Source organism: Pantherophis guttatus, chromosome 10 (assembly GCF_059756535.1).
Source record: "Pantherophis guttatus breed Tessera chromosome 10, ASM5975653v1, whole genome shotgun sequence".
Taxonomy (NCBI): Eukaryota; Metazoa; Chordata; class Lepidosauria; order Squamata; family Colubridae; genus Pantherophis; species Pantherophis guttatus.
Window position 1 is genome coordinate 19,787,237 of NC_142072.1, and position 24,525 is coordinate 19,811,761.

At 43.8% G+C, this 24,525-nt stretch overlaps 1 protein-coding gene across 2 annotated transcripts in view; it reads right to left on the minus strand.

Annotated features, from left to right (window-relative positions):
* The window catches only part of CAP1 (cyclase associated actin cytoskeleton regulatory protein 1), a 36,030-nt gene that overhangs the window by 7,014 nt on the left and 4,491 nt on the right, over window positions 1-24,525 (minus strand). The window contains exons 2-10 of one of the 2 annotated variants that reach the window (XM_060691428.2): window positions 16,719-16,840; window positions 14,321-14,421; window positions 12,413-12,490; window positions 10,192-10,335; window positions 8,359-8,444; window positions 6,116-6,221; window positions 5,354-5,534; window positions 2,626-2,816; window positions 485-608 (exon numbers count right to left, since the gene is read on the minus strand). In XM_060691428.2, coding sequence (XP_060547411.2) covers window positions 485-608; window positions 2,626-2,816; window positions 5,354-5,534; window positions 6,116-6,221; window positions 8,359-8,444; window positions 10,192-10,335; window positions 12,413-12,490; window positions 14,321-14,421; window positions 16,719-16,830 — 1,123 coding nt within the window. In that variant the 5' untranslated portion in view covers window positions 16,831-16,840. Of the gene's footprint in view, window positions 1-484; window positions 609-2,625; window positions 2,817-5,353; window positions 5,535-6,115; window positions 6,222-8,358; window positions 8,445-10,191; window positions 10,336-12,412; window positions 12,491-14,320; window positions 14,422-16,718; window positions 16,844-24,525 lie in introns of both variants that reach the window. The other variant, XM_087876082.1, reaches the window with a different exon arrangement.

A 24,525-nucleotide genomic window follows, 5' to 3' on the forward strand; every position in this document is an offset into this window, starting at 1 on the left:
GCTGAGTTGCCTGATTGTCAGAGGCTTTTTTTTCCTTTTAAAAGCCTCTGACGATCCCAGCTGAGCCGCATGATCATTAGAGGCTTTTTTAAAAAAACTTTTAAAAGCATTTTTTTGGCTGAAGAGGTGATAGAAAAAATGCTTTTAAAAATTAAAAAAAAAGCCTCTAATGATCGCACGGCTCAGCTGGGCGTGGGGTGGGGTGGGGTGGAAGGATTTTTGCTACCGCTTCTCCGAACCACCCGCCGCCATCGCTACCGAATCGGGCGATCCGGTCCGAACCAGGATCATTTCACCCCTGCCCCTGAGGTTGCAAAGAGTTGGACTGAACAACAAAATCCCCAAGAAGAGGTGTGAACCAGTAGTGGGTTTAAATTTCAGCCACTAGTGGCTTGCTTGTGGGCGCTCGCGCATGACGCTTCTGCACATGTGCAGAGACTTCCAAGCGGGTGGGCAGAGCAACCCACCACTGGTGTGAACTCACCCAGTGTGATGGAGTTGATCTTGCCTTGGATACGGAGTGTACTGTTCACACATTTGTAGACGTAGGCCACCTGCTTCAACTCCGTGTCGCTGATCACCAAGTTGGAGGCATTCTCTTGGTTCTCCTAAAGGGGAACGAGCAGCTGCTATTATTCAAGATTCCTCCCCTTCTCTAGATGCAAACAGCAGCAGCAGAAACAATGACGAATTACACACACAAAATCTACCCACAGGCTGGGGCGGGGGCTCCACCACATGCCCTTGACTAAGTGGGCATCAGGCTAAGAGCTCTTAGCTGAATTGCAGATAGTAGTAACTCACTGAGAGAGAGGCACAGAACCCAAGTTCTCATCAATGGCAATTCTTAATGGGGCAAAACCCGGGCCAGAATCATTTAATCAATATTTAATTTTACAGGTAGTCCTTGACTTACAACCGTAATTGAGCCCAGAATTACGGTCATATCATGGTAGTCATAAATTGGGTCACTATGTAGATAGATAGCTTTATTGATTAGCCTATAGGCCCATATCAAAGCACAACGTTCAAACACATATCACCAATAAAATCCTATACAACAATTTAACATAAGAGTAGGGTAAAACACAATAGTTACAGATAAGATACAATATAATTTAATACATAAATATGTAAAATAGAATAAAATGACATAAAATTATATTTCGGTGTCACCCTTACAATCTACCCCCAATCAGTCCCACGTATGCAGATCTCAACCGAACTGGTTTAAGTCCTGTGCTGTGTTAAATGTTATTTTTAGGTTCTGGCTCCACATAAAGTAAGTTGTTTTGATATGGGGATCCCAATGGGTCCTTCGTTTGGTATATGGACCAAGGTACCTGTCTCTCACCTCCTTATACAAGCAACAGTCAAATAGGATGGGAGCCAGGTCTTCTACCTCTATGCCCACTGTAGGTTATAGAATGGAATCTCCCATATCTGACCATTGGGTCAATCTGTTTGAATCTCACTCGCGTAAATACCATATTTTTTGGAGTATAAGACGCATCTTTCCCTCCCCCCAAAAGGGAGTGAAAATTTAGGTGCGTCTTATACACCAAATGTAGCCCCACCCACCCACTGGCCCCCACCCTTTGGTCTCTGCCTCGCAGCAGTTACCTCCTTGCAAGCAAACAGCAAGAAAAAAGCAGCTCCTTTCAGCTTCAGCACAGCCTAATTGGCACAAGTTGATTGGATCGGCCTCCCGACTCTCAGCTGTTTTGCGCAGGGCTCTGCTGCTGGCTGCAAAGAGGTAAATTGCTGGAGCAGATTTTTTTTTTCCTTGTGCTAATCAAGGTATGCCGAAAACGAAAATGAAAGTAAAGCAGGCTGTTTGCTGCAACAAGGCATAATTGCTCAAAGGCAGAGGCAGATTTCTTTTTCTTCTTTTCCTCACCAAAAAAAGGTAGGTGCGTCTTATACTCCGGTGCGTCTTATACTCTGAAAAATATGGTATCTCCCTAAGATGTTTTGGCAGTTGTAACTTCAAATAGCTGTCTGCTTGAAAAGTACGTTTGTATTTGCTCAGCCACTTCAAGTTACCCACCTTACTAAGGCTAACTATATCGTTTTGGTACTTCTATATCCTTCATTCTTTGGGCAGCTCTTTTTTTGAATTGTTCTCCTGTGAGGCAACAGACAGGAAGGCCACAGCTTCTTACAAAATTTGTTAGTTTGGTGATCCAGGAGATTTGGGTCACTATGTGAATGTGCCTCTTTTTTTTTTGTGGCGGTTGTTAAGTGAACACCATGGTCATTAAAGGAGTCCGTTTCCTCCAATGGGTTTTTTTCACCAGAATGGTCAATTTTAACTTTGAATGATTGCTAAGCGAGAGCTACCTGTAATTTCATTTCCAGGTAATTGAGGTTTTGTCCTGGCTCTACCTCCTCCTATTAGAAAGGAAGCCGCCCCACCCAACGTGCCTCTTGAAGGCCAAGGGCTTTGAAAACAAAGGATGCAGCACCTCTCCAGACAATGCACGCTTTTTCTATCGACACAATTTAGACACTCCCTTGCAAGCCAAGCGATTTTCCCCAGATTCCTGTCTGATAGACTCTTTTAAACCGAAGAGGTTCTCTTGCAAAGAACCAGCCTCCCAAGGGGAAACGCTGCGGACTCACCACTCTCCACTTCTTGCCTTCTAACTCCAGCACGGGAGGCTCCTTCTTTGCAGGCAATTTGGAGGAAATGTTGACTGGGCAGGCAGGCTTGGCAACTGTGAACGGTTTGGGTCCCGTTCGTACAGGACCCCCTTGGCTTTTCAGCGATGGGTTTTTGTGGGTCTTCATCGCATCGGACACGTGTTTCAAGCCTAGGCGGGGAAAGCATCATTGGCAGGGTTCATACCTTTTGCTAACCCAGAGGTCTGCAACCTTAAACACTCAAAAGAGCCATCTGGACCCGTTTCCCACAGAAAAGGAAACACCGGGAGCCACAAAACCCTTCCCGTGCCTGACTATTTCTTGAGCGGCCACAAAATTAGCATATGTAGTTGAATTAAACGTTCTGTTTTCTTCTGAAACTTTTCTTTACTTGGATTTATCCATGGTTGGATAAATACCGGGGGTTGAAAAGCTTAATAAATTGTGTGCCGGTGGGTGTCACACATTGGCGGTTGTGATGTACATTTTGAGTAACTGGGAGCCGCAGCAGGGGGATGAAAGAGCCACATGCGGCTCCAGAGCTTCAGGTTGCTGACCCCTGTGCTAACCCATTATGTGTTGTGTTGTCTTGGGAACTTAAAACACTTGACCAAATGGCTTGCCTTATACAGGTAGTTCCTCGACGTACGACCACAATGGAGCCCGAGATTACCATTTTTAAACTAAGTGAGTTATGCCCCATTTTACAACCTTGTCACATTTGTTAAGTTGAATTACTGCAGTTGTTAAATTAGTAGCACGGCTGTTAAGCGAATCTGGCTTCCCCATTGACTTTGGCTGGTCAGGAGGTTTGAAAAAGGGGATCCCATGACCCGGGACACTGCAAACCGTCATAAATATGGGTCAGTTGCCGAGTGCCTGAATTTTGATCAAGTGACCATGGAGATGCTGCAAGACTTGTGAAAAATGGCCATCAGTCACTTTTTTCAGTGCTGTTGTAAGTTTGAACGGCAAAGTAAACAAATGGTTGTAAATTGAGGACTACCTATATCGAAATCACTCTCTGTTTATTCACAGAGTTCTGGCAAGGATAAGTTAAAACAATGAACATCCCATTGCAATGAGGAAGTCCAGTACAAGTTAACGCAACAGATCTGTTGTTGTGAGCCGTCCAGATCTGTTTTAGATGGACAGCCATACAAATCCCTTAAATAAATAAAAGTCCAGCTTTGAGGAGGTGTGTCATAAAACCAAGCAAAGATTATATGGGGAAAAAAAGTTCTGTTTTCCCAACTTCACTTTTTTGTGTCTTAAATTTATATGCTGCTCATCTCATCAATAACGTGGCCCATTCGTCAAATTAAGGAGAGTTCACCCTTTGAACAATCTTCTTAACACGGGGTCTTTTCTTCAACCGATGGAAAAATGAAGCACTTATAACCAAGGGATATATTGATGGATGTATGATTCAAGGGAATCTCTCCCATCTCCATCACAAAATTGATTTGCTCCAAAAATAAAAAATGAGCAATTTCGAAATTTGGAAAAGGATAGGAAGTGTTCCAATGGCATCCAGGTGGCACAAAAGCTGTAATTCTGAGCCAGAGGGACATCTTGCTAACTTTCTCCAACCCTTCACTATATGGAGATATTTGAAAGGCAACTGGCTGAAATGGCAAAACGGATTACTCTGATTAAAGAATATACGGTAAGTGCTTTTGTTTCCACATGGAAACCGCTTCTGAATTTCGTGCTTGATGTGGAAAAGAATGAAACTCTGACTTTGGGTTTTGCAGATTAGATTGATAGATCTTTATAGAAATGATTTGTTTATATTATTATGGAAAAACAAAAAGTTGTGACTTGACGCTTTATTTTACTGCTACAGACAGAGTCGGAAGTCAATGCTTCTTGTTCTTTTCTTTTTCCTACCCTTCCCCACTTCCCCCTCCTTCCTTAATGTTCTTCTATTTACTTCTATATTTTGTATTTTATAATACTCAATCATTTAATTAAAAAAAATGCTTGAAAAAAATAAAAGAAAGGAAACTCCTGGAATTTAAGACTACTGTGTTTCATTGCAGGGCAATGAAATGTGCTTGTGGAGTTGCCCTATTCACAGGAATCCCACAGGACACTGAGTTTAATTAGCTCTGCTTAATGCAAGAAAAAGGAATGAAAAAAATCCTGAAGTTCTGGGGTGCAGAATTCCAAAGATGTAAGCAACGATTCAAATTATTTCTATTGGTCACGTTACCATGGCTGCAGGTTTGGGAAATGTAACTCTCTAGTTCCATTATTTCCTCAAAAGGTTATGCAAGCACAGAACGAGTTAAATTTCAACTGAATCTGCTCCCAGAATCTCTTTCTAAGTCCTTGCAATTCTGAGGCCAAATTACTGTTCAACAAAGACATTACTTTGCTTTCGGTTGTAAACATCCAAGTTGCTGCTATCTTTAGCCCCACCAACCATCTGTCCACATAAGAGAATTAACATTTGTGACATTTGGCAACCTGTTAAAAACAAGCAAAACTGGGTTATGGAATGCAGTTAAAACTGCACCCTGCAGAAACTCTTATCCCCTGGATTAATCCTCTGCATAGAAGACTGAAGAACAATTCCATCCGTCCATTCCATTCCACTCCACTCTTTTTTTGGGAAATTTTTAAAAAATGCATCAAGAATTTAGCTAGCTTCCAGAATCGTGGCTAGCTCACTTGTGGCTGAATTAATTTATCCGCCTACCAGAAGTGATGGCTTCTCCTTGGTTGATCTGAGCAAACAGCGCTGAGCGGGAGGTAGAGGAATCTGAACCAGAATTTGGGGAGGCGGGTGCTGGAGGGGGAGGCGGGCCAGGCGGAGGAGGTGGAGGGCCACCATAAGCAGGAGCCCGAGATCCATTCGCCGCATCAGTTGGCTGAGGTCCCTGGAAGGATTGGGGTGGGATGGAGAAAGAACATCCAATTAGGCTATTTGATAAACAGACAAATGAAAATATCCCAAGGAAGCACCTGGGACATCTTTAGAGCGCTCCATGGCTTAGGACCTGGGTACTTACAAGATCGCCTTCTGCTACCGATAGCCTCCCACTGGCCAGTGTGCTCCCACAGAGAGGGACTCCTCAGGGTACCATTGGTCAAACAATGTCGACTGGTGACACCCAGGAGGAGAGCCTTCTCTGTGGGGGCACTCGCCCTCTGGAATGAATTGCCCCCGGAGATACGGATGATCCCTGACTTATGCACCTTTCGCCGTGCCCTCAAGACATTATTGTTCCAACAAGCTGGGTTGGCCTAAACATTAATTTTAATGGATTGTTTATGTTTTAATGACATTGAGGCCAAATTATTTAATGTGTTTTTAAATTGTTTTTAAATTTTATATGGGTACTTGTTTTTATCTTTGGCTGTGCGAAGGACTTTGCTGAGTCCTTCGGGAGAAGGGCGGTATAAAAATTAGATTAAATAAATAAAAATAAAAAAATATGGATGTGCAGGTTGCACTCACCGTTTTGCTCCAGGTGAGTCCAGTGGTATGGTACTGCTTGATGTACGCCTGCAGCTCAGTCCAGATACTGAGATAAGCCTTCACCCAGTCCACGTGCTTCTTATCGCTAGAGAAGGAAGATCCAGACAACCTAATTGGGCTGGGCCAACTGAAATTCTGCTTATAACAGGGGTCCTAGTTTACCACCTTCATTTTACAGATAGAACTGCTTGGAAAAAGTGACTCCTCAAAACTTTTTGGTAGGAGAAGCAAGCTAACTTTCCCAAAGGTGCTTTTTCAAGGGGCAACTGGACTTTCTGGTTTTTCTTTTGAAGACGTTTCGCTTCTCATCCAAGAAGCTTCTTCTGAGCTCTGAGCTGAAGCAGCTTCTTGGATGAGAAGCGAAACGTCTTCAAAGAAAAACCAGAAAGTCCAGTTTCCCCTTGAAAAAGCACCTTTGGGACAACCATGACCTGGATGACTGAGAATCTTCATAGACATCAACTGAACTTTCGGTACTGAATATCTAAGGGAATTTCCTTTTAGTATCTCTCGGCCTCCCCATATAATAATAACTTTATTGTCATTGTACGTGTATACACAGTATACCCATACAACGAAATTCACTTAACACCCAAAGACCAGGTCCAACACACATAACAACCCCCAAACACACTCCCACCCACCACAATTCCCCACCCCTCAACCACCCAAACATCCACACAACAGACCAAGTAATGGTCTAAGTAATGCTGTCCAACAGCTCACTGATGGTGGCCCTTTAGTTCATTGTTGAGTGCAATTATAGCTCTGGGATAAAAACTATTCGGAAAACGTGTGGTCCGATGATATGCTTTCATAAAGGAGTTTAATTTTTGCCATGCAATTTTCCTAAAACTATTTTTTTTTTTTTTGCTTTCCTCATTCCAACTATAGGCTGTCTTAGTTTTCTGGATTTTATGGTAAAATGCCCAGTTTATGAAACCAAGTAAGATATCAACGCTCCCGTTGCAAGATATGAAATTCCATCCAAGGAGGATTTATTCACAAGTCTTGCCTTTGCTCTTTAGCTGTACATTGGTTTCTTGAAATTGGGTTACAGGTAGTCCTCAACTTATGACCAGTTGCTTAGCAACCATCCAAAGTTACGATGTCATAACTTTGACTCGGTTCCAAAGGCCACATTCCATGGTCATGTGACTATTTCGGTTGCTTGGCAACCAGCTCACATTTACAACAGTATGCGGCATCCTGCAGTCATTTGATCATGATTTATATTTTTTGCCAAACGCTGGCATTTGCTTCTGGTTTTTGGCAAAAATGCTCCATACCGAACAATGGGTTTGCTTAACAACCACTGCAAAAAAGGTCATTAAAATGGATCTGGTCACATAGTGACACACGTTATGAACATCACAGCTTAAAACTGTAATGAGCAGGCTCTGTTAGGGTCATAAGTCGAGGACTACCTGTATTATGTATTCTTACTCACCCAGAGATCAACCAATAAAACTTTATAGTTAATTTCTTTAAAAAAAATATGGTGGGCAGTGCTTCTTATGTAACATTATATCTGTTGTGGTCCGCCAGCAGCCTGCGGAGCTGGCAGCAGAGTCAGACAGCGATGAGGCTGAGGAAGAACATGGGCCAGTCCTGGAGGCTGGGGAAGGCTCGGATGAGGGCTCTGCGTCAGAGGCAGAGATGGGGCCAGAGCCGTCAGGGAGTGATGTGCAGACTCCGGAGCCTCCAGAGGCTGACAGTAGAGAGGCAGAGGAACAGGAGGAGCCTGTTCCTAGTGCACGTATGAGAAGAGCTGCCAGAAGGCAGGAGCAGATAAAGCAAAGAGGACGACTAGGAAGTAGGGCCAAGAGATGATTGGCCCCTCCCATAAGACTTAAAAGACCAGCAACGGCTCTTGGGCTCTTTGTCGGAAAATATCGTTGATAGATTTGTTTCTTGTCTTGCTACATTTATTTTTTGTCGGCGTCTTCTGCTTCTGAACTTTTGCCAAGAGAAGCCTTTGGCAGTTTGCCTAATTATACCAAGGTTGGTGATTAGACTGAAGAATTTGTGTTATGAAGAATTTGTTTTAATTTAGTTTGGACTACGCTCAGAATGAGTTAATTCTCAGCTGTTCTAATAAAGTCTGTTTGTTTTGGAACTGTTTGCAGTCTAATACTACCTACTTGGGCCTGGGTCACAACAATATCTAGTTACTTCCTCTGAGAAACAGAATACTTGCAGCTTTCTGAAAGAAAACGTACACATCTTTATATTCTTTAAGGACTCGATTGCTGTAAAACATGGCGGCATCTGTCATTTCCTTCACATAAGGGCCTGGCTTGGGGGCCTAGGAGCAAAGAAAACAACACAGAAATAAACCTTTCACCTCAGCAGGAAAACCAAAGCAACGACATTTTTAAAAACCAACCATTTTAATTTAACTAATTTACTGCCAAAGACCAGAAAAATGGTGCACAAGAAGCCATTGACAGAAGAATATTGATAGCATTCCAATCGTTGCATATAAAATAAACAGTATAACAAAGCAAAAATGCAGCTCCTGCGGGAGTTGCATTGGTTGCCAATTTGCTTCCGGGTGCAATTCAAGGTGCTGGTTGTCACCTTTAAAGCCCTTCATGGCTTGGGACCAGGTGATCTGAGGGATCTTCCCTTGCCAGTGTTGTGGCTCCGTTGCCTGAGCCTGGGCTATCGACAGATGCAGACTCTGAGAGTGATGGAGAGGAGTTGGCAAGGCCTCCCTCTCCAGGATCCTCCTCTCTGGCAATGCCTCTGGAGGACACCGAAGGCCAAAAAATAGGCTCAGAGCCAAGCACGTCCCCGCAGCCACAGGTGGACAGCGACGAAGAAGATAAGTGCTGGCTGGACCCTTGGCAGAGGCGCAGGGAGAAGCGTGCACAGCAGAGGGGAAGGCATGCCAGAGATTAGCTGACTCACTGGACCACACCCCACAGGGTATAAATGTGGGTGTGGTGGCCGGTTCAGTCTGTGACGAGCTAAAACTGGAAATAATCCATGATCTCTGCGTTACTGGACTTTGCCTGCTTTATCGGACTGCATTTGGATTAATCCTTGTATTGTTGAAACTCTTGCCTGTTTTATCGGAATGCTTGCAGTCTAATCTTTGTTTTGTGTGAGTAAAGTCTGAATTGGCAGCTAGCCACTGGTTGCTGCCAGCTTTATCTTCAAAAAGTTTTGTCGTGTGGTTTATTAACTCCGGGCCATCTGTGGGGGTGCGTGTGTGGTACGGGGACAGAACAGCCGGTCACATCTACCCGACCCATCAGAGTGGGGAGTAGGGAATGCTGCGGGTCCTATCCCCGAGGGAGATATACCTGGTGGGACCCAGAAGAAGGGCCTTCTCCGTGGTGGCTCCCTCTCTCTGGAACATCATCCCTCCAGAGATTAGAATGGCCCCCACTCTAATACTTTTCCGGAAGGCATTAAAGACCTAGTTCTCCCAGCAGGCCTGGGGAACCCAGAGTGGGATGGAGCCCATTAAATGGCTCATGTGATCGGCTGTCGCTGGGGCGGGAGGTGGGGGAAGCGATTTTATTACATTAATTAATTTGATTTTTTATTAAGTTTTACTGTTTTTTAAATGTGGTTTTTATATTCTGTAAGCCGCCTTGAGTCGCCATAGGAGAACAGGTGGCAATATAAATTAAATAAACAAATAAAAACCAATAATAGGTGTGTAGATTCAGCATCCCTAATCAGCACAGAATTAATTCAGGCCTTTCCAACAGCAATAAGAATCGAGTAAAATTTTGCTACTTTCCTGGAAATTTTAGTGGGAAATTCAACAAGAACCTTGTTGAGTTTTGGACCAGCCTGCATGGTGAGTAGGAAGAGGAGTTATGAGCTCTGATACACCAAAGATGATAAAGGGAGCAGAGGAGTAACTCTACTGGTCTGACCGCAGAGTCAGAACACACAGAAATATTCTGCTTAAGGGAGGTGCGTTGCCTCTCTTCCCCGTCAGCATTCAAGACCGGCAAAGCGAATATGAACCATCATCCTTGAGAAGCTCGGAGCAACTTTGCATGGAGAGGTTTTTGTTCCCAAATCCTTACCATGGCGACCCAGCCTAGCGCAGGGATGCTTTCGCTAACTGTCGAGAGGTGGTTGAAGAATTTGCTGCCACGGTTCTTCTCCCTGAAGTTCTGGACCACTTGGATCTGATCCGATATTGGCTTCAACACGACGGAGAAGTTACTCTGCAGTTGCAAAATTAGGGAAACAAAGAAGTGAATTTATTTATGCACCCAAGTCCTCTGGCTGCCGAGGGTACTCCTTGATCGTAATTTAAGACTGCCTATTCCCATTGATGCTACTCTTCTTATGTCCCGGGATTAAGCATGTAGATAGAAAATACCCATATCGTATTTTTAATTTTGCCTTTTGGAATGGCATAAAGTTCTCCTCCCATCTATCTTCCACCTTCTAATTAAACCAGGGCCAGATCATAAGTACTACTGAGCTGTGGTCTATTGACTCACAATTTTTTTAAACAACAGTCCTTTGAAAAAACAATGGCTCGGTTGGTGGATTGTACTAAAACATCAATCAAGCTGCAATGATTACGTTTTAGTTTCCGGTACAGACAGTCCTTGACTTACGACTACAACTGAGCCCAAAATTTCTATGGTTTAGGCAAGGCAGTTGTTAAGTGAGTTTGCTCCATTTTATGATCTTTTTTTTTGCTGCAGTTAAGTGAATCATGCCATGCTGGTGCAGAGGCTGGAATGCACTATTGCAGGCTAACTCACTGCTCATTCCAGGAGTTCGATCCTGACATGGCTCAAGACTGACTCAGCCTTCCATTCTTCCGAGCTGGGCAAAATGAGGACCCAGATTGTTGGGGGAAATCTGCTGACTCTGTAAACCGCTTACGAGAGGGCTGTAAAGCACTGTAAAGTGGTACATAAGTCTAAGTGCTATTGTCCTTCTTTCTTTCCTTCCTTCCTTCCTTCCCTTCCTCCCTCCCCTCCTCTCCTCTTCCCTTCCCTTCCCTTTGCCCACTGCCAGCAATTCGATCCTGACCAGCTCAAGGTTGACACAGCCTTCCATCCTTCTTAGCTGGGCAAAAGGAGGACCCAGATTGTTGAGGGCAATATGCTGACTCTGTAAACCGCTTAGAGAGGGCTGTAAAGCATTATGAAACTGTATATAAGTCTAAGTGCTATTGCTATTGAGCAAATCTAGTTTCTCCCATTGACTTTGCTTGTTGGAAGCCGGCTGAGAAGGTTACAAATGGTGATCAGGTGACCCTGGAACAGTGCAACTCTCATAAACACACCCCATTTGCCAAGTGCCTGAATTTTGATCATTGTGACCGGAAGGATGCTGCAACAATCGTAAAAGTGAAAAATGGTCATTAGTCGTTTTTTCCAGTGCCGCTGTAACTTCAAGCGGTTGCTAAGCAAATGACTGTAAGTCAAGGACTATCTGTCCTGCAACCCCCCACCACCAGGTAGAACCTGCAGTTATAGAACAGGTGTGCAAAGGAATATCTTTCTACTGCTTTCTGCATGCTGTATGGCAGTGTTTCCCAACCTCACCAAATCCTACAATTTCCCAGTCAGCATGCCGGGAGTGGAAATCCACACCTCTTAAAGCCGCTGAGGTTAGGAAACATAGCTGTATGATACAGAAGTTTCTTCCCCATGAGGTTCATCTGTTTGGGGGGTAGCCTTTCCTGGGCACACAGTATGCACTAAGGTAAAGGTTCCCCTCGGACATATGTGCTAGTCGTTCCCGGCTTTAGGGGGCGGTGCTCATCTCCAATTCAAAGCCGAAGAGCCAGCGCTGTCCGAAGACGTCTCCGTGGTCATGTCCCTAGCATGACTCAATGCCAAAGGCGCACGGAACGCTGTTGCCTTCCCACCAAAGGTAGTCCCTCTTTTTCTACTTGCATTTTTTATGTGCTTTCAAACTGCTAGGTTGGCAGAAGCTGGGACAAGGAACGGGTGCTCACCCCGTTACGTGTGCATGCACGGACATTCTTACATGCACAGCAGAGACCTGAAGACCAGCTGGCTGATGGGAGGCGGGGCATCCCAACACCAGCAGCGCGGCAAGAGGTAAGATCTTTTTCTTTTGTGAGCTTCTGTTTTGTTGTTTGCAGGGAAACAGAAGCTCACGAAAGAAACGCCATGGAGATCTGAGCTGGGACGACGGCCCGTGTGCCAGAAGACAGGGCTCTGCATGCCACATCTGGCACGTGTGCCATAGGTTTGCCATCATGGTACTAGAGCAACATCACTATAATTCTAAAGGTTTTTCTCCACTTACTGCTATGGGCTGCTGGCACTGTGAGGCTGTCACCAAAAGAGTTCTCTCGGTTATCAATCCAGCATGGACCATCTCAGCCTTAAAGAGAAACAGACAACTCTATGAATTAGCCGCAATGACTGGTTGGCAAAATAGAATTCCAAGAACGACTGACTGTAAAACAGATTATATACATCGTTTCTTACATTTGCATGCTGCTTTTCATTATTCAACAACCAAAGGTAATTTAAACAATGAAACAAAAAAAAAAAATTAACATTAAAACAATAGTCTCCACACAATAGCCTTAAGAAAGTTTGCAGGGATGGCTAACATAAATTAAAGCCAAAGGCCTTGAAATGCTGTTAAGCTGTGCCCATTCAGCATGGAGCAAATCACTTCGTAACTAAGATTTGATATGCATATTAATAAAGGCTTGAAGACTTGCTGGAGAAGGAGAGGAGAGGAAAGATGGGCTTTCCTCTCCTCTGGAAGAGAGAAGATTTAAAAACTAATATAATGTGAATGTGTATCTAATTTCATAGGGGATGGGCCTGTGTTTGTTGTAAGAAGATTGGGAGTTAAAGATTCTTTTTTTTCATCTCTTTTCTATTTCTATTGTTTTCATGTCTTTTCTCTGATTTTAGTTTGCATTATTGTTTAGTATTGTAAGGTAAAAGGTTCCCCTCGCACATATGTGCTGGTCGTTCCTGACTCTAGGGGGCGGTGCCCATCTCCGTTTCAAAGCCGAAGAGCCAGCGCTGTCCGAAGACGTCTCCATGGTCATGTGGCCGGCATGACTCAATGCCAAAGGCGCATGGAACGCTGTTACCTTCCCACCAAAGGTGGTCCCTATTTTTCTACTTGCATTTTTTACATGCTTTCGAACTGCTAGGTTGGCAGAAGCTGGGACAAGTAACGGGAGCTCACCCTGTTACGCGGCACTAGGGATTTGAACCGCTAAACTGCCGACTTTTCAATCGACTAGCTCAGTGTCTTAGCCACTGCATCCCTATTTAGTACTGCAAAACTGTCTAATAACGGGTATTTTTAAAACACCAATATATTGTAGAACATTGTATTCTCTGAGCTTCTTTGCTTGCAGATCTTTCATTGCCTAACTAGGCAACATCACAAGTGTTGCTGAGGAACCCCACAATTCAATCCAGAGCTACATCTTTCTCTTCTACTGAAAATTAATATTTTCTACAATTCCTCCTAAAGCCTGGACAGAGATATTTTAGAAATAGGTCAGTCCTGGTGTAATATACTGGAATAAGTGTAGAAAAGGAAGGAAATTTAGTTTCAATCTCACTTCAGGGGAAAAAAAAAAACCTCAATCCTTTGGGTAGTCTCAATGCTCCTTGCCCCACTTAAAACCCACCTAGTACCTTATTTTATAGGACTACCCTAAGAATTTCTGTAGAAATATCCCCATTCTCCTGTCAGTGCAGGTGTCTAGAAAACACAACAGCCAGTAGTTCAAGAGAAGTAGGCGCTATCCTTTTGCACAAAAAAAAAAACAATACCCGTGAAAAAATAATACAGGCCAAGTTCCTATTTTTAATTCAAACTTGTTCCTCGGTAAATTGAATTTTCTATTCTGGAGAGATTTGATGGGTGGCATGCCAAAATTACTGCAGTCTTCAGAATCTAAACATTTTTTCCCTCTTTTTGCAGTCTCTGGCCACCAGAGTTTTAGGACTGCCAAAGTATTGCCAACCCCCCCTCCCCACACACACATACACAAAGTGTATGAATGGGGTCTACATGGTCCCCCTTCACCATTTATTGTGTGAGCTTGATCATACCACCTCAGTTTCTGGGCAAAATGCCCGTTAGCCTCAATTGATTGCCTGCCAAAGATATTAGGGGTGGTGTATTTATGTCCACTCAAAATAGGAAACAGGAAGGAAGCACAAATCATACGTGCGTTTGGACTTCGCTGCCAATTTCTCTGCTGATCTTCATGTATGCAGCCACTGGACCTGCCAAGAGCTCATCAAAAGCTTGCACAAACTCAGCGACTCCTGCAGAAGGAAAAGAAGCAGATGAGAACTGGTAGGTGAGGCCTGTTGCACATCGAACATGTGCAGTAAAGATTTGGAGAGGCATTAGTGCCGGAGATACAATCTCCAAGAGGGGCTTCAATGTGTAAATGCAGCAACACCCTTTAAAAGCAGTTGTTTCTTTCCCAGGTCCATGCATGTCATCCCAGGAAAACTGCAGCTGGTTTTAAGGGGCTACAGACAGACACTGGAGTTGTATGTTTTGAGAACAGGAGGGGTTTGGGAAAGAGAGTGAATTTGCTTGCTAGGGCTGGGCAGCTGTTTTGGAGCTAATCTCCAAAAGGTAATTTGGAGTGGAAATTATCTTTGGGAGATTACCGTACTTTTTGGAGTATCAGACGCACTCCCCCCCCCCCCAAAAGAGGGTGGAAATGTTGGTGCATCTTATACACCAAATACAGCCATTTTTGGCCTCCTGAAACCCCACCCCGCAAGTTTTCGCCAAAAACGGGGCCTTCAGAGGGTTTTGGATGCCTGCAGAGTGCTCCTGGAGGCTAGGGAGGGCAAAAATGCAACCGGTGGGGGGTTTGGGAAGCCAAAAATGGGCCCATTTTAAGCGAAAATGGGCCCGTTTTTGCCCTCCCCAGCCCCCAGAAGCACTCTGCAGGCCTCCCAAACCTTCTGCAGGGCCCGTTTTTGCAAAAAACGGGCCTGTTTTCGGCCTCTCAAACCCATGGGTGGCGTTTTTGCCCTCCCCGGACCCAGGAGCACTCTGCAGGTGTCCCAAACCCTCTAAAGGCCCTGTTTTTGCAAAATAAGGGACACGCAGAGGGTTTGGGAGGCCTGCAGAGTGCTTCTGGGGGCCGGGGAGGGCAAAAACTTTTTTATTCTTGTTTACCTCTTCAAAATCTTGGTGCGTCTTACACTCCGGTGCGTCTTATAGTCCGAAAAATACGGTAACTCCAAAGTGCTGCCCAGCCCTACTAAGCAAATTCCACTGACCTTTTGGTGGTGCAGCAGACTAAAGTGCTGTTAAGTAGCACCAGCTGCCTGCAATTACTGCAAGTTCAAATCTCACCAGGCTCAAGGTTGACTCAGCCTTCCATCCTTTTCGAGGTAGGTAAAATGAGGACCCGGATTGTGGGGGGCAATAAGCTGACTTTGTATAAAAAAGAACACCGCTTGGGGGGGGCCAAAAAGCCCTACTAAGCAGGTATATACAAAAGAATGAAGGCTATTGCTTAACGCATTGTAAGCCGCCCTGAGTCTCCGGAAAAGGGCGGCATATAAATCGAACCAATAAATAATAAGTACAATTACTTCTATTCCCAAAAGATAATATTTTCTTTCCTAAACTTTATGCCCCTCAAGCACGATAAGAAAGCAGTTCCAGCCATGTGGTTGGAGAACACACAGTTTCCCAGGGTGCCCTATTTATAGGCAGTCTATTTCAGTGGGTGAAGACATTTGGATTGCTGAGAGCATATTGTGGGTGCCCTCACAAAAGACCTGCCATGTGGGCATGGCCAATGCCAAGGAACTGGTTGACTCTTCCCCCTCTGGCTGCCTCACGGGCCTCCCACTAGTTCCATTTATCATCATTTGAAACTGAATGCAGATGCTACATGCTGACATTCTGCAGCATGCTGGCTTCTCTTTAATTAGGAGAAAGAAAAATCGTAAGGAACAAACAATTCTGATACTGGCAGCATGCAGTATCACTCTGTGCTTAAAAAGGAGGCAAGTGCACCCCAACAGGGCTGTGGGGGGAATAGGAGGAGGAAGATTATATATATTTGCTGCCTCGAATATAAAAGCGGTAAAGGTGAGATGAAAAATGAATGGATGGGTGGATGGAACAGGAGGAAGGAAGGAAGGAGGGAGGAAGGAAGGGAGGGAGGGAGGAAGGAAGGAAGGAGGGAGGGAAGAGGAAGGAAGAGAAGGAGGAGGGGAGGGAGGGAGGAGGGAGGGAGGGAAGAGGGAGGGAGGGAGGAAGAAAGAAGGAAAGAAAGAGAGAGGGAGTGAGGGAGGAAGGAAGAGGGAGGGAGGGAGGGAGGGAGGGAGGGAGGAAGGAAGGAAGGAAGGAAGGAAGGAAGGAAGGAAGGAAGGAAGGAAGGAAGGAAGGAAGGAAGGAAGGGTCATATCTGACCATTCCATAATGCATTTTTGATTTAGAGCTGGTAAGACTTGCTCTACAGGGAAGGGAAAGTGAGCTGCTAATCTGATTCACACAGGCAGGGCCAGAGGCTGCCAAAATACACTCAGAGGACCAGAGTAGAGTCAGCCTCTTGGAATATCATCTGGCACAGGGAGCTTACCTTTTGGGGGGCTGTCCCCATGGCTACCGTGCACGCCAGGACCACGAGACGCCATCTCCAGTCGCCCCACCGCTTTCTCCAGTCGTTCAACAAGGCTCTGCAGCTCTGTCATCTTTCAGCACCTGTTAAATTTGACCATGGCGTTAGGAGGAAGGTAATGCAGCTCGTACCGATTCCTATTTCCTTTCAGGGCCTTTTTATAACAACCTGAGTGCCCAAGGAAGCTTATTTACAGAATACTGACAAAAAGAAAACCCCCTCCACTGAAACCGAGCCCAGAGCAGAAATACAATATTCACCGCTCAGCAATTATACAGAGATGCACATGTGGGAGAAAGCCAGCCAATGTTCTGCGTGTGAGGTGGGTGCAGCCTTTCTCCTGGATATACAATAAAAATTAAACAGGTGGAAGTAATTGGAACATTTTAATCTCTAATCCCCTTGTCCTTGTAGAGGTATCCGTCAATCTCTTTGGTATTCATTCTAACGTTTTAGCTTGGCTGGGGATTGTCGGTTGCTGAGTTTGTATTTAGACACTGAAAGTTGTGGGCGTTTTGCCTTTCTTATCCCACCCAAGGACTCTCCTCCACAATCACACCAACGGCTTGATCCTAAATGGCTTTCAATCAGACTTTCCATCCATGGGGAGCATTTGAACTTTTGGGCAGATCTGGAGATTCAATTATATGTGGGTGGAAAGCTGTAACATGGCCTTCAAGTAGCGAGCTGGGGGGCAGCTCCACATTGGGTCATACCAGGACAAATAATTAAATGTCATTTTAAACGGAATGTGATTAACATAAATACTTTCTGGCAGGCTGCAATTTGGAAGAAGTACTTTTGGGGCCTGAGCTAGTTCAGCTTCCTTCTCCGATTTATTAGAGAAGCTGGACATTTCAGGCTTGAAGGAATCCTCTGATTTGAGAGTCTCCTTGATCCTAACGAATGGATTCCACATGTAAATATGCATATGTGTGCATATAATTTTATTAACAGTCTGGAATATAATAAAATTCAATACAAGTTTAAGAATAAGAACAAAAAAGGAGCCTGGATAGCTCAGCAGACTAATGCATTGTAATTTAACACCAGCTGTCTGCAATTAAAGTAAGTTCGAATCTCGCCAGGCTCAAGGTTGACTCAGCCTTCCATCCTTTCTAAGGTAGGTAAATTGAGGACCCAGTTTATGGGGGCAATAAGCTGACTTTGTATAAAATATACAAAAGTATGAAGGCTGTTGCTTAACGCACTGTAAGCCGCCCTGAGTCTCCGGAGAAGGGCGGCATATAAATCAAATTTTTAAAAAAAGTAAAATAGCGCAAGAGAAACGATGGAGAAGTTAAGAAAGGAAACAGGCAAACAGTGACTTTCAACCTTCCCCATAAATATAAACAACTGCAATGATTCTTCACGCTCTCTAAGGTTGCAAACATTTATCGCTTCACCTCCCATCCAATCTCTTTATCTAGAAACAAATCCATAAAACATCATCTTGTTCAAGCCCTGATGTCAGCGGAAACTGCCAGGGGGAACGTGCTCTGCTTTAACCTTGATCAGACAACCTAACTTTATATTCCTTCGACTTTTAACGTCCTTAATGGCTGCAAGAATTTGACTTCTCTTAATGAAGGGAATCCTTAAAAGGAACAGCCTTGTCCTTTTAGCTCACAGCAAAGACAGGAGGTGGTCCTTTGGGACCTCCTTTAACGGGAAGCAGAGAAATGTTGCGCAAACACGAGATCCGAAGCCCAACTTCCAAATTGGGGCAATGGTTTTAGCTAAATTAGCCTGCCAGGCTCGGGGGGGGGGGGCATGTGCCAAGATAAGCAGGTGTCCAAGATAACGAACAAAAGCACTGTTGTTTGCTTTATCCAACCTTATTTTTTCCAAGGAATGCTAAATAATGGATGGTGGCGCCTCCATTTTGAAAGCTATCTTCCCTCAGGGGACGACAAAACCTACCCTTATCTTTATAAATGGGAGGTCCTTTATACCAGGGGTCTCCAACCTTGGCAACTTTAAGCCTGGCGGACTTTGAAGTCCGCCAGGCTTAAAGTTGCCAAGGTTGGAGACCCCTGCTTTATACTATAGTCCTCTTCCCATCCATCTCTCAATTTTATGGAAATGCCAAGAGGGACCACAGGCCAGCTACTTTTTAACCAGTTATGCCATTTGATCAATGAATCATTCCTCTCACTTGGAACATGAATCACAGCTCTCTATTTACAGAGAGTAATTATTTACAGACCCCTCGCATCCTGGACATAAACTGTTTCAACTCCTACCCTCAAAACAACACTATAGAGCACTGCACACCAGAACAACTAGACACAAGGACAGTTTTTCCCCGAACGCCATCACTCTGCTAAACAAATAATTCCCCCAACACTGTCAAACTATTTTCTAAGTCTGCATTACTATTAGTCTTCTCATCGTTCCTATCACCCATCTCCTCCCACTTATGACTGTGTGACTGTAACTTTGTTACTGGTATCCTTAAGATTTATATTGACTGTTTCCCTATGGCTATCATTAAGTGTTGTACCTTATGATTTTTGACGAATGTATCTTTTCTTTATGTACACCGAGAGCGTACGCACCAAGACAAATGCCTTGTGTGTCCAATCACACTTGGCCAATAAAGAATCCTCTTCTCTTCTTTCTTCTCTTCCTCTCTTTTCTTCTCCCCCTCTTCTCTTCTCTTCTCTTCCTCTCCCTCTCTTTTCTTCTATCCTTTTCTTCTCTCCCTCTTCTCTTCTCTCCTTCTTTCCCTCTCCCTCTATTCTAGTCAAAATAAAACCTTCTATTGGTTAGATCTGAAAATGATGTCTGAATCCACTGCTGCCACCTGCAACTCTGTGCTCCGAAAACCACCTGAGTGTCCTTAGAAAGACTTCAGACATTTTCATATTTTAAATTCCAAGAGATGCAGCGCGATGTAAATTTCACGGGATATGAAACAAAGGCCTCTCAAAGAGAGTGAAGCAGGGCCTGAGGCAGCTACTAATGCGATACAAAGGATGATAATTCAGACCTACCCACCCTTAATCACAGTGCCATCTCATGCTCTGCAAGAAAAGATGTTACAACAGGGTAGCACAAGTGAGTGGGTGGGTGGAGACCCTTGGAGAGCAATGGTGCGGACTGCGCTTGAAGGAATAAACAACAGTCCAGGTAGTCCTCAACTTATAACTATTTGCTCAGCGACTGTTCAAAGGACTGCAACAAGTGACTTATGACCGGTTCTCATATGACTGTGGCAGGATCTCCATAGTCACATCGTCAAAATTTGGACGCTTGGCCACTGGCATGTACTTATGACAGTTGCCTTGTCCCAGAGTCATGTGATCACTCATCTGCCACCTTCCCACTCAGCTTCGGACAAACAACTCAATGGGGGGGAAATCAGATTCCCTTAACCGTCTCATGATTCACTTCAACTGCAGTGATTCACTTAACAACTATGGGAAAAGGTCAAAAAATACGACACAATTCAACAACTGCCTTGCTTTCAAGGCTTTCAAAACATATGAAAGCCATATGAAGAACATATGAAGAACGGTTGCAGGAACTGGGTATGTCTAGTTTAATGAAAAGAAGGACCAGGGGAGCCATGATAGCAGTCTTCCAATATCTCAGGGGCTGCCACAAAGAAGAGGCAGTCAAGCTATTCTCCAAAACACCTGAGGGCAGGACAAGAAGCAATGGGTGGAAACTAATCAAGGAGAGAAGCAACTTAGAACTAAGGAGGAATTTATTGACAGTTAGAACAATTAACCAGTGGAACAACTGGCCTCTAGAAGTTCTGAATGCTCCAACACTGGACGTTTTTAAGAAGAGATTAGATAACCACTTGTCTGAAGTGGTGTAGGGCAGGGGTCTCCAACTCCAATTCTGGGTGTTGAAGTCCTCCAGACTTAAAGATGCCAAGGTTGGAGACTCCTGGTGTAGGGTTTCCTGCCTAAGCAGGGGGTTGGACTAGAAGACCTCCAAGATCCATTCCAACTCTGTTATTCTATTGTCTAAAAAGAATTTTTTTACTTAAGCAGCCAAAAAGTTGGGCTCAATTGTGGTCATAAGTTGAAGATAGGGGTGAAATGCTCCCAGTTCGGACCAGATCACCTGATCCGGTAGCGATGGCGGCGGCTGGTTCGGAGAACCGGTAGCAAAAATCCCTGCACACACACCCCATACCCAGCTGAGCCACGCGATCATCAGAGGCTGGTTTTTTTACTTTTAAAAGCATTTTTTTCTACAACCTCTTCGGCCGAAAAAATGCTTTTAAAAGTTAAAAAAAAAAAGCCTCTGATGATCGCGCGGCTCAGCTGGGATCGTCAGAGACCTTTAAAAGCAATTTTTTCTACAACCTCTTAAGGTTGTAGAAAAAATGCTTTTAAAAGTAAAAAAAAAAAAATGTTGGACACACCTACCCAGTCACATTACACCCTCCTCCCCACCAAGCCGGTAGTAACAAATTTTGGATTTCACCCCTGGTTGAAGACTACCTGGGTAGCTCACTGTGAGGTTGGCTTAACACAGTATATCAGGGTGGATTTGATTTAAATCGAGTCAATTTAAATCATGATTTAAATCACTAGTAAAAAGACTTGATTTAAATCAACTCGATTTAAATCGTAATTTTTAAAGAGCAACTGTCATCTCTGCTACTCCTTTGACCCGCTGTTGACTCACCGATAGTCCCAGTGTTGCAGAATATGCATGCTACATAACTAAGCTCCATTTCATGCTGAATAAACTAAATTATTTATGTATCTTAAATAGAAAACTATCTTACGATAGATTTTTACCCCAAAAGTTTTTTATTAAAATAAATTCAATAAAAATAAAAAAATCTGATTTAAATAAAAAAATCTGATTTAAATAAAAAAAAATCCGATTTAAATAAAAAAAATCCGTTTTTTTTAATTTTTTTTTAAAAATCATTGATTTTTATCCACCCTGCAGCATATCAAGACAATGCCTGGCTACAGTACTGAACTGCAAGCTACTCAATCCATTTCAGTCTAGTTCAGTGCGTTATGCATATCCACCCAATAAGGAAGCAACGATTGCCTGAAGCAACATTTTGCTTCCAAGTCACCACACAGACCTCAAAGAGGAAGGATACTTCCTCATTCCTGTAACAGAAAACTCTTTTAACTTCCTCTTTGCAGAAAAAGCATTGATCCTCGGGTGGCTCATGAATTCGGAAAAAGTTCCTTTTCACTAAGCTTTAAGATGCCACTTATTCCCAAGTTTTTCTGTTAAACTTTGCCGGTTCTGGAGAGAGCCTGTGAGAATATGGAATATTTACAGAATTGATGGATGTCTGCTGTTAGGAAAAGGGGATTTCCCCCCCCTCCAACTAAGCGGGTTACAGAACTTCAGAGTTTCTATCCTCATGCAGGAAACTGGAATGGAAAACAAGGATACATTTCCCAGAACCAAAGCAATTTGCTCGTAATCTCCGGTAAAGGGAAGATAAGGTATGTCATAATCAAAGGGAGGAAGGGACACGGTGGCTCAGCAGCTAAGACACTAAGCTTGTCGATCGAAAGGTCAGCAGTTCAGCGGTTCAAATCCCTAGTGCCGTGTAACGGGGTGAGCTCCCGTTACTTCAAAGTACATAAAAAATGCAAGTAGAAAAATAGGGACCACCTTTGGTGGGAAGGTAACAGCGTTTTGTGCGGCTTTGGCATTTAGTCATGCTGGCCACATGACCACGGAGACGTCTTTGGACAGCGCTGGCTTTTCAGCTTTGAAATGGAGATGAGCACCGCCCCCTAGAGTCAAGAACGACCAGCATGCATGTGTGAGGGGAACCTTTACCTTTAATCAAAGGGAGGGATCAGGAGAGTAAATCAGCTTCTCAATGATTCACAGCAAACTTTGGTGGTGCAATGGAACATATTTGGAGAAATTTAACTATGCAAAATGTAGAATGACCCACCAACCACATCGAGAGTGAGTTGACATACACCTCGATTTACAAAAATTCACTTAGTGACCATTCAAAGTTACAACGGCACTGAAAAAAAGTGACTTATGACCACTGCAGCATCCCCATGGTCAATGTGATTTACATTTGGACCACTTGGCAACTGGTTCATATTTATGACGGTTGAAGTGTCCTGGGGTCATGTGATTATTATTATTATTGGTTCGATTGATATGCCGCCCTTCTCCGGAGACTCAGGGCGGCTTACAATGCTTTTAAGCAATAGCCTTCATACTTTTGTATATACCTGCTTAGTAGGGCTTTCGCCACCACCCAAGCGGTGTTCTTTTTTATACAAAGTCAGCTTATTGCCCCCACAATCGGGTCCTCATTTTACCTACCTCAGAATGATGGAAGGCTGAGTCAACTTTGAGCCTGGTGAGATTTGAACTCGCAGTAATTGCAGGCAGCTGGTGTTACTTAACAGTGCTTTAGTCTGCTGCGCCACCAAGGCTCCTTGGTGATCCCTTTTTGCAACCTTCTGACAATCAAAGTCAATGGGGAAACCCGATTCGCTTAACAACTGTGGCAAGAAAAGTCATAAAATGGAGTAAAACTCGTTTAACAAATTTCTCGCTGAGCAACATAACTTTTGGGCTCAGTTGTGGTCGTAAGTCGAGGACTATCTGTATTATCTTACACTGGGGTAGGGAACTATGGCCCCTTTATGTCCTGTTGACTTCAGCCTCCAGAATTCCTGAGCCAGCCATGCGTCTTAACAGGTCATAAAGAGGCCATAGTTCCCCAACCAGTTTATGCCATAATGTCTTGTGTGGCTTGACTTTGTGTATTCTGTGTACAGAGACATTTTGATTTGTAAACTACCATTTCTGGCTTAGTTGCACCATGTCTGGAGGTTCATGAAAGACTTAAGGCACCCAAAATAATTTCAAAAAGAAAGACCACAGTTTTTGGTCTTGCTCATTTGAAGGAAACTCTACAAAATGCCAAAGAAAAGCTGTTGTGGCTGCACTCCTTTGAATTCTTTGCCTTGTAGCAATTTGTGAACCCAGACAATTAAGGACTGTTCGACAGAGCATGCTTTAGAATGCAACACTGCGTGATGCCATAGTTGATTATGATATCCCATCTTTATTTTATGCAACCCACGACAACTGAATTCAAGGGTACTGAACCAAAAGTAATCAAATCATATTTTGGCTGAGTGCAATGTACATATCCAATCATGGATGGCTTTTTTTTTTTTTTTAAACATGGCAGTGACTAAATTTCAGCTTAATTGCCTCAAACAAAATTGAATTGTTGGGGGAAAAACCCCCCCACAATTGGCTGTGTTCATGCATCACATTAAGCCAAAACCAGTTAAACAACATCATGGATTCGCACAACATATAAACCCTGTCCACTGCAACAAATATTATCTACCCAATGTTAGAAAATCAACGATCATTTCTGACAACTATTAGCTAAAACGCTATGATTTTTTATTTTATTAGAGCTGAATAGTACAGCATCACTCCAGCAAACCCTGCAGAGAGAGGAGGTTCCAGTTAATAAGCACTATTCATGGTATTCATAAATCTGAAGGACGTATTTTAATGGATACAAATTCTACTTTCGTACATCTTTAAATAATTTGGAGAGTATCCACCTACATTTCATTAAAACAAATTATTTGTTAACAGAATAGACCGAAGTCTATTACTACATACCATAATGGTCTGTTTGAACCCCCACCCCATTTTCTCCCCCAAGCTGAGCTTCAAAGCTGCAAGCAATTGCTTCTAACCCCGAGGAATCTTTCAAACTGTTGCAGGCCTGAAGCTAGAAGCACACTTGGCCCTATTT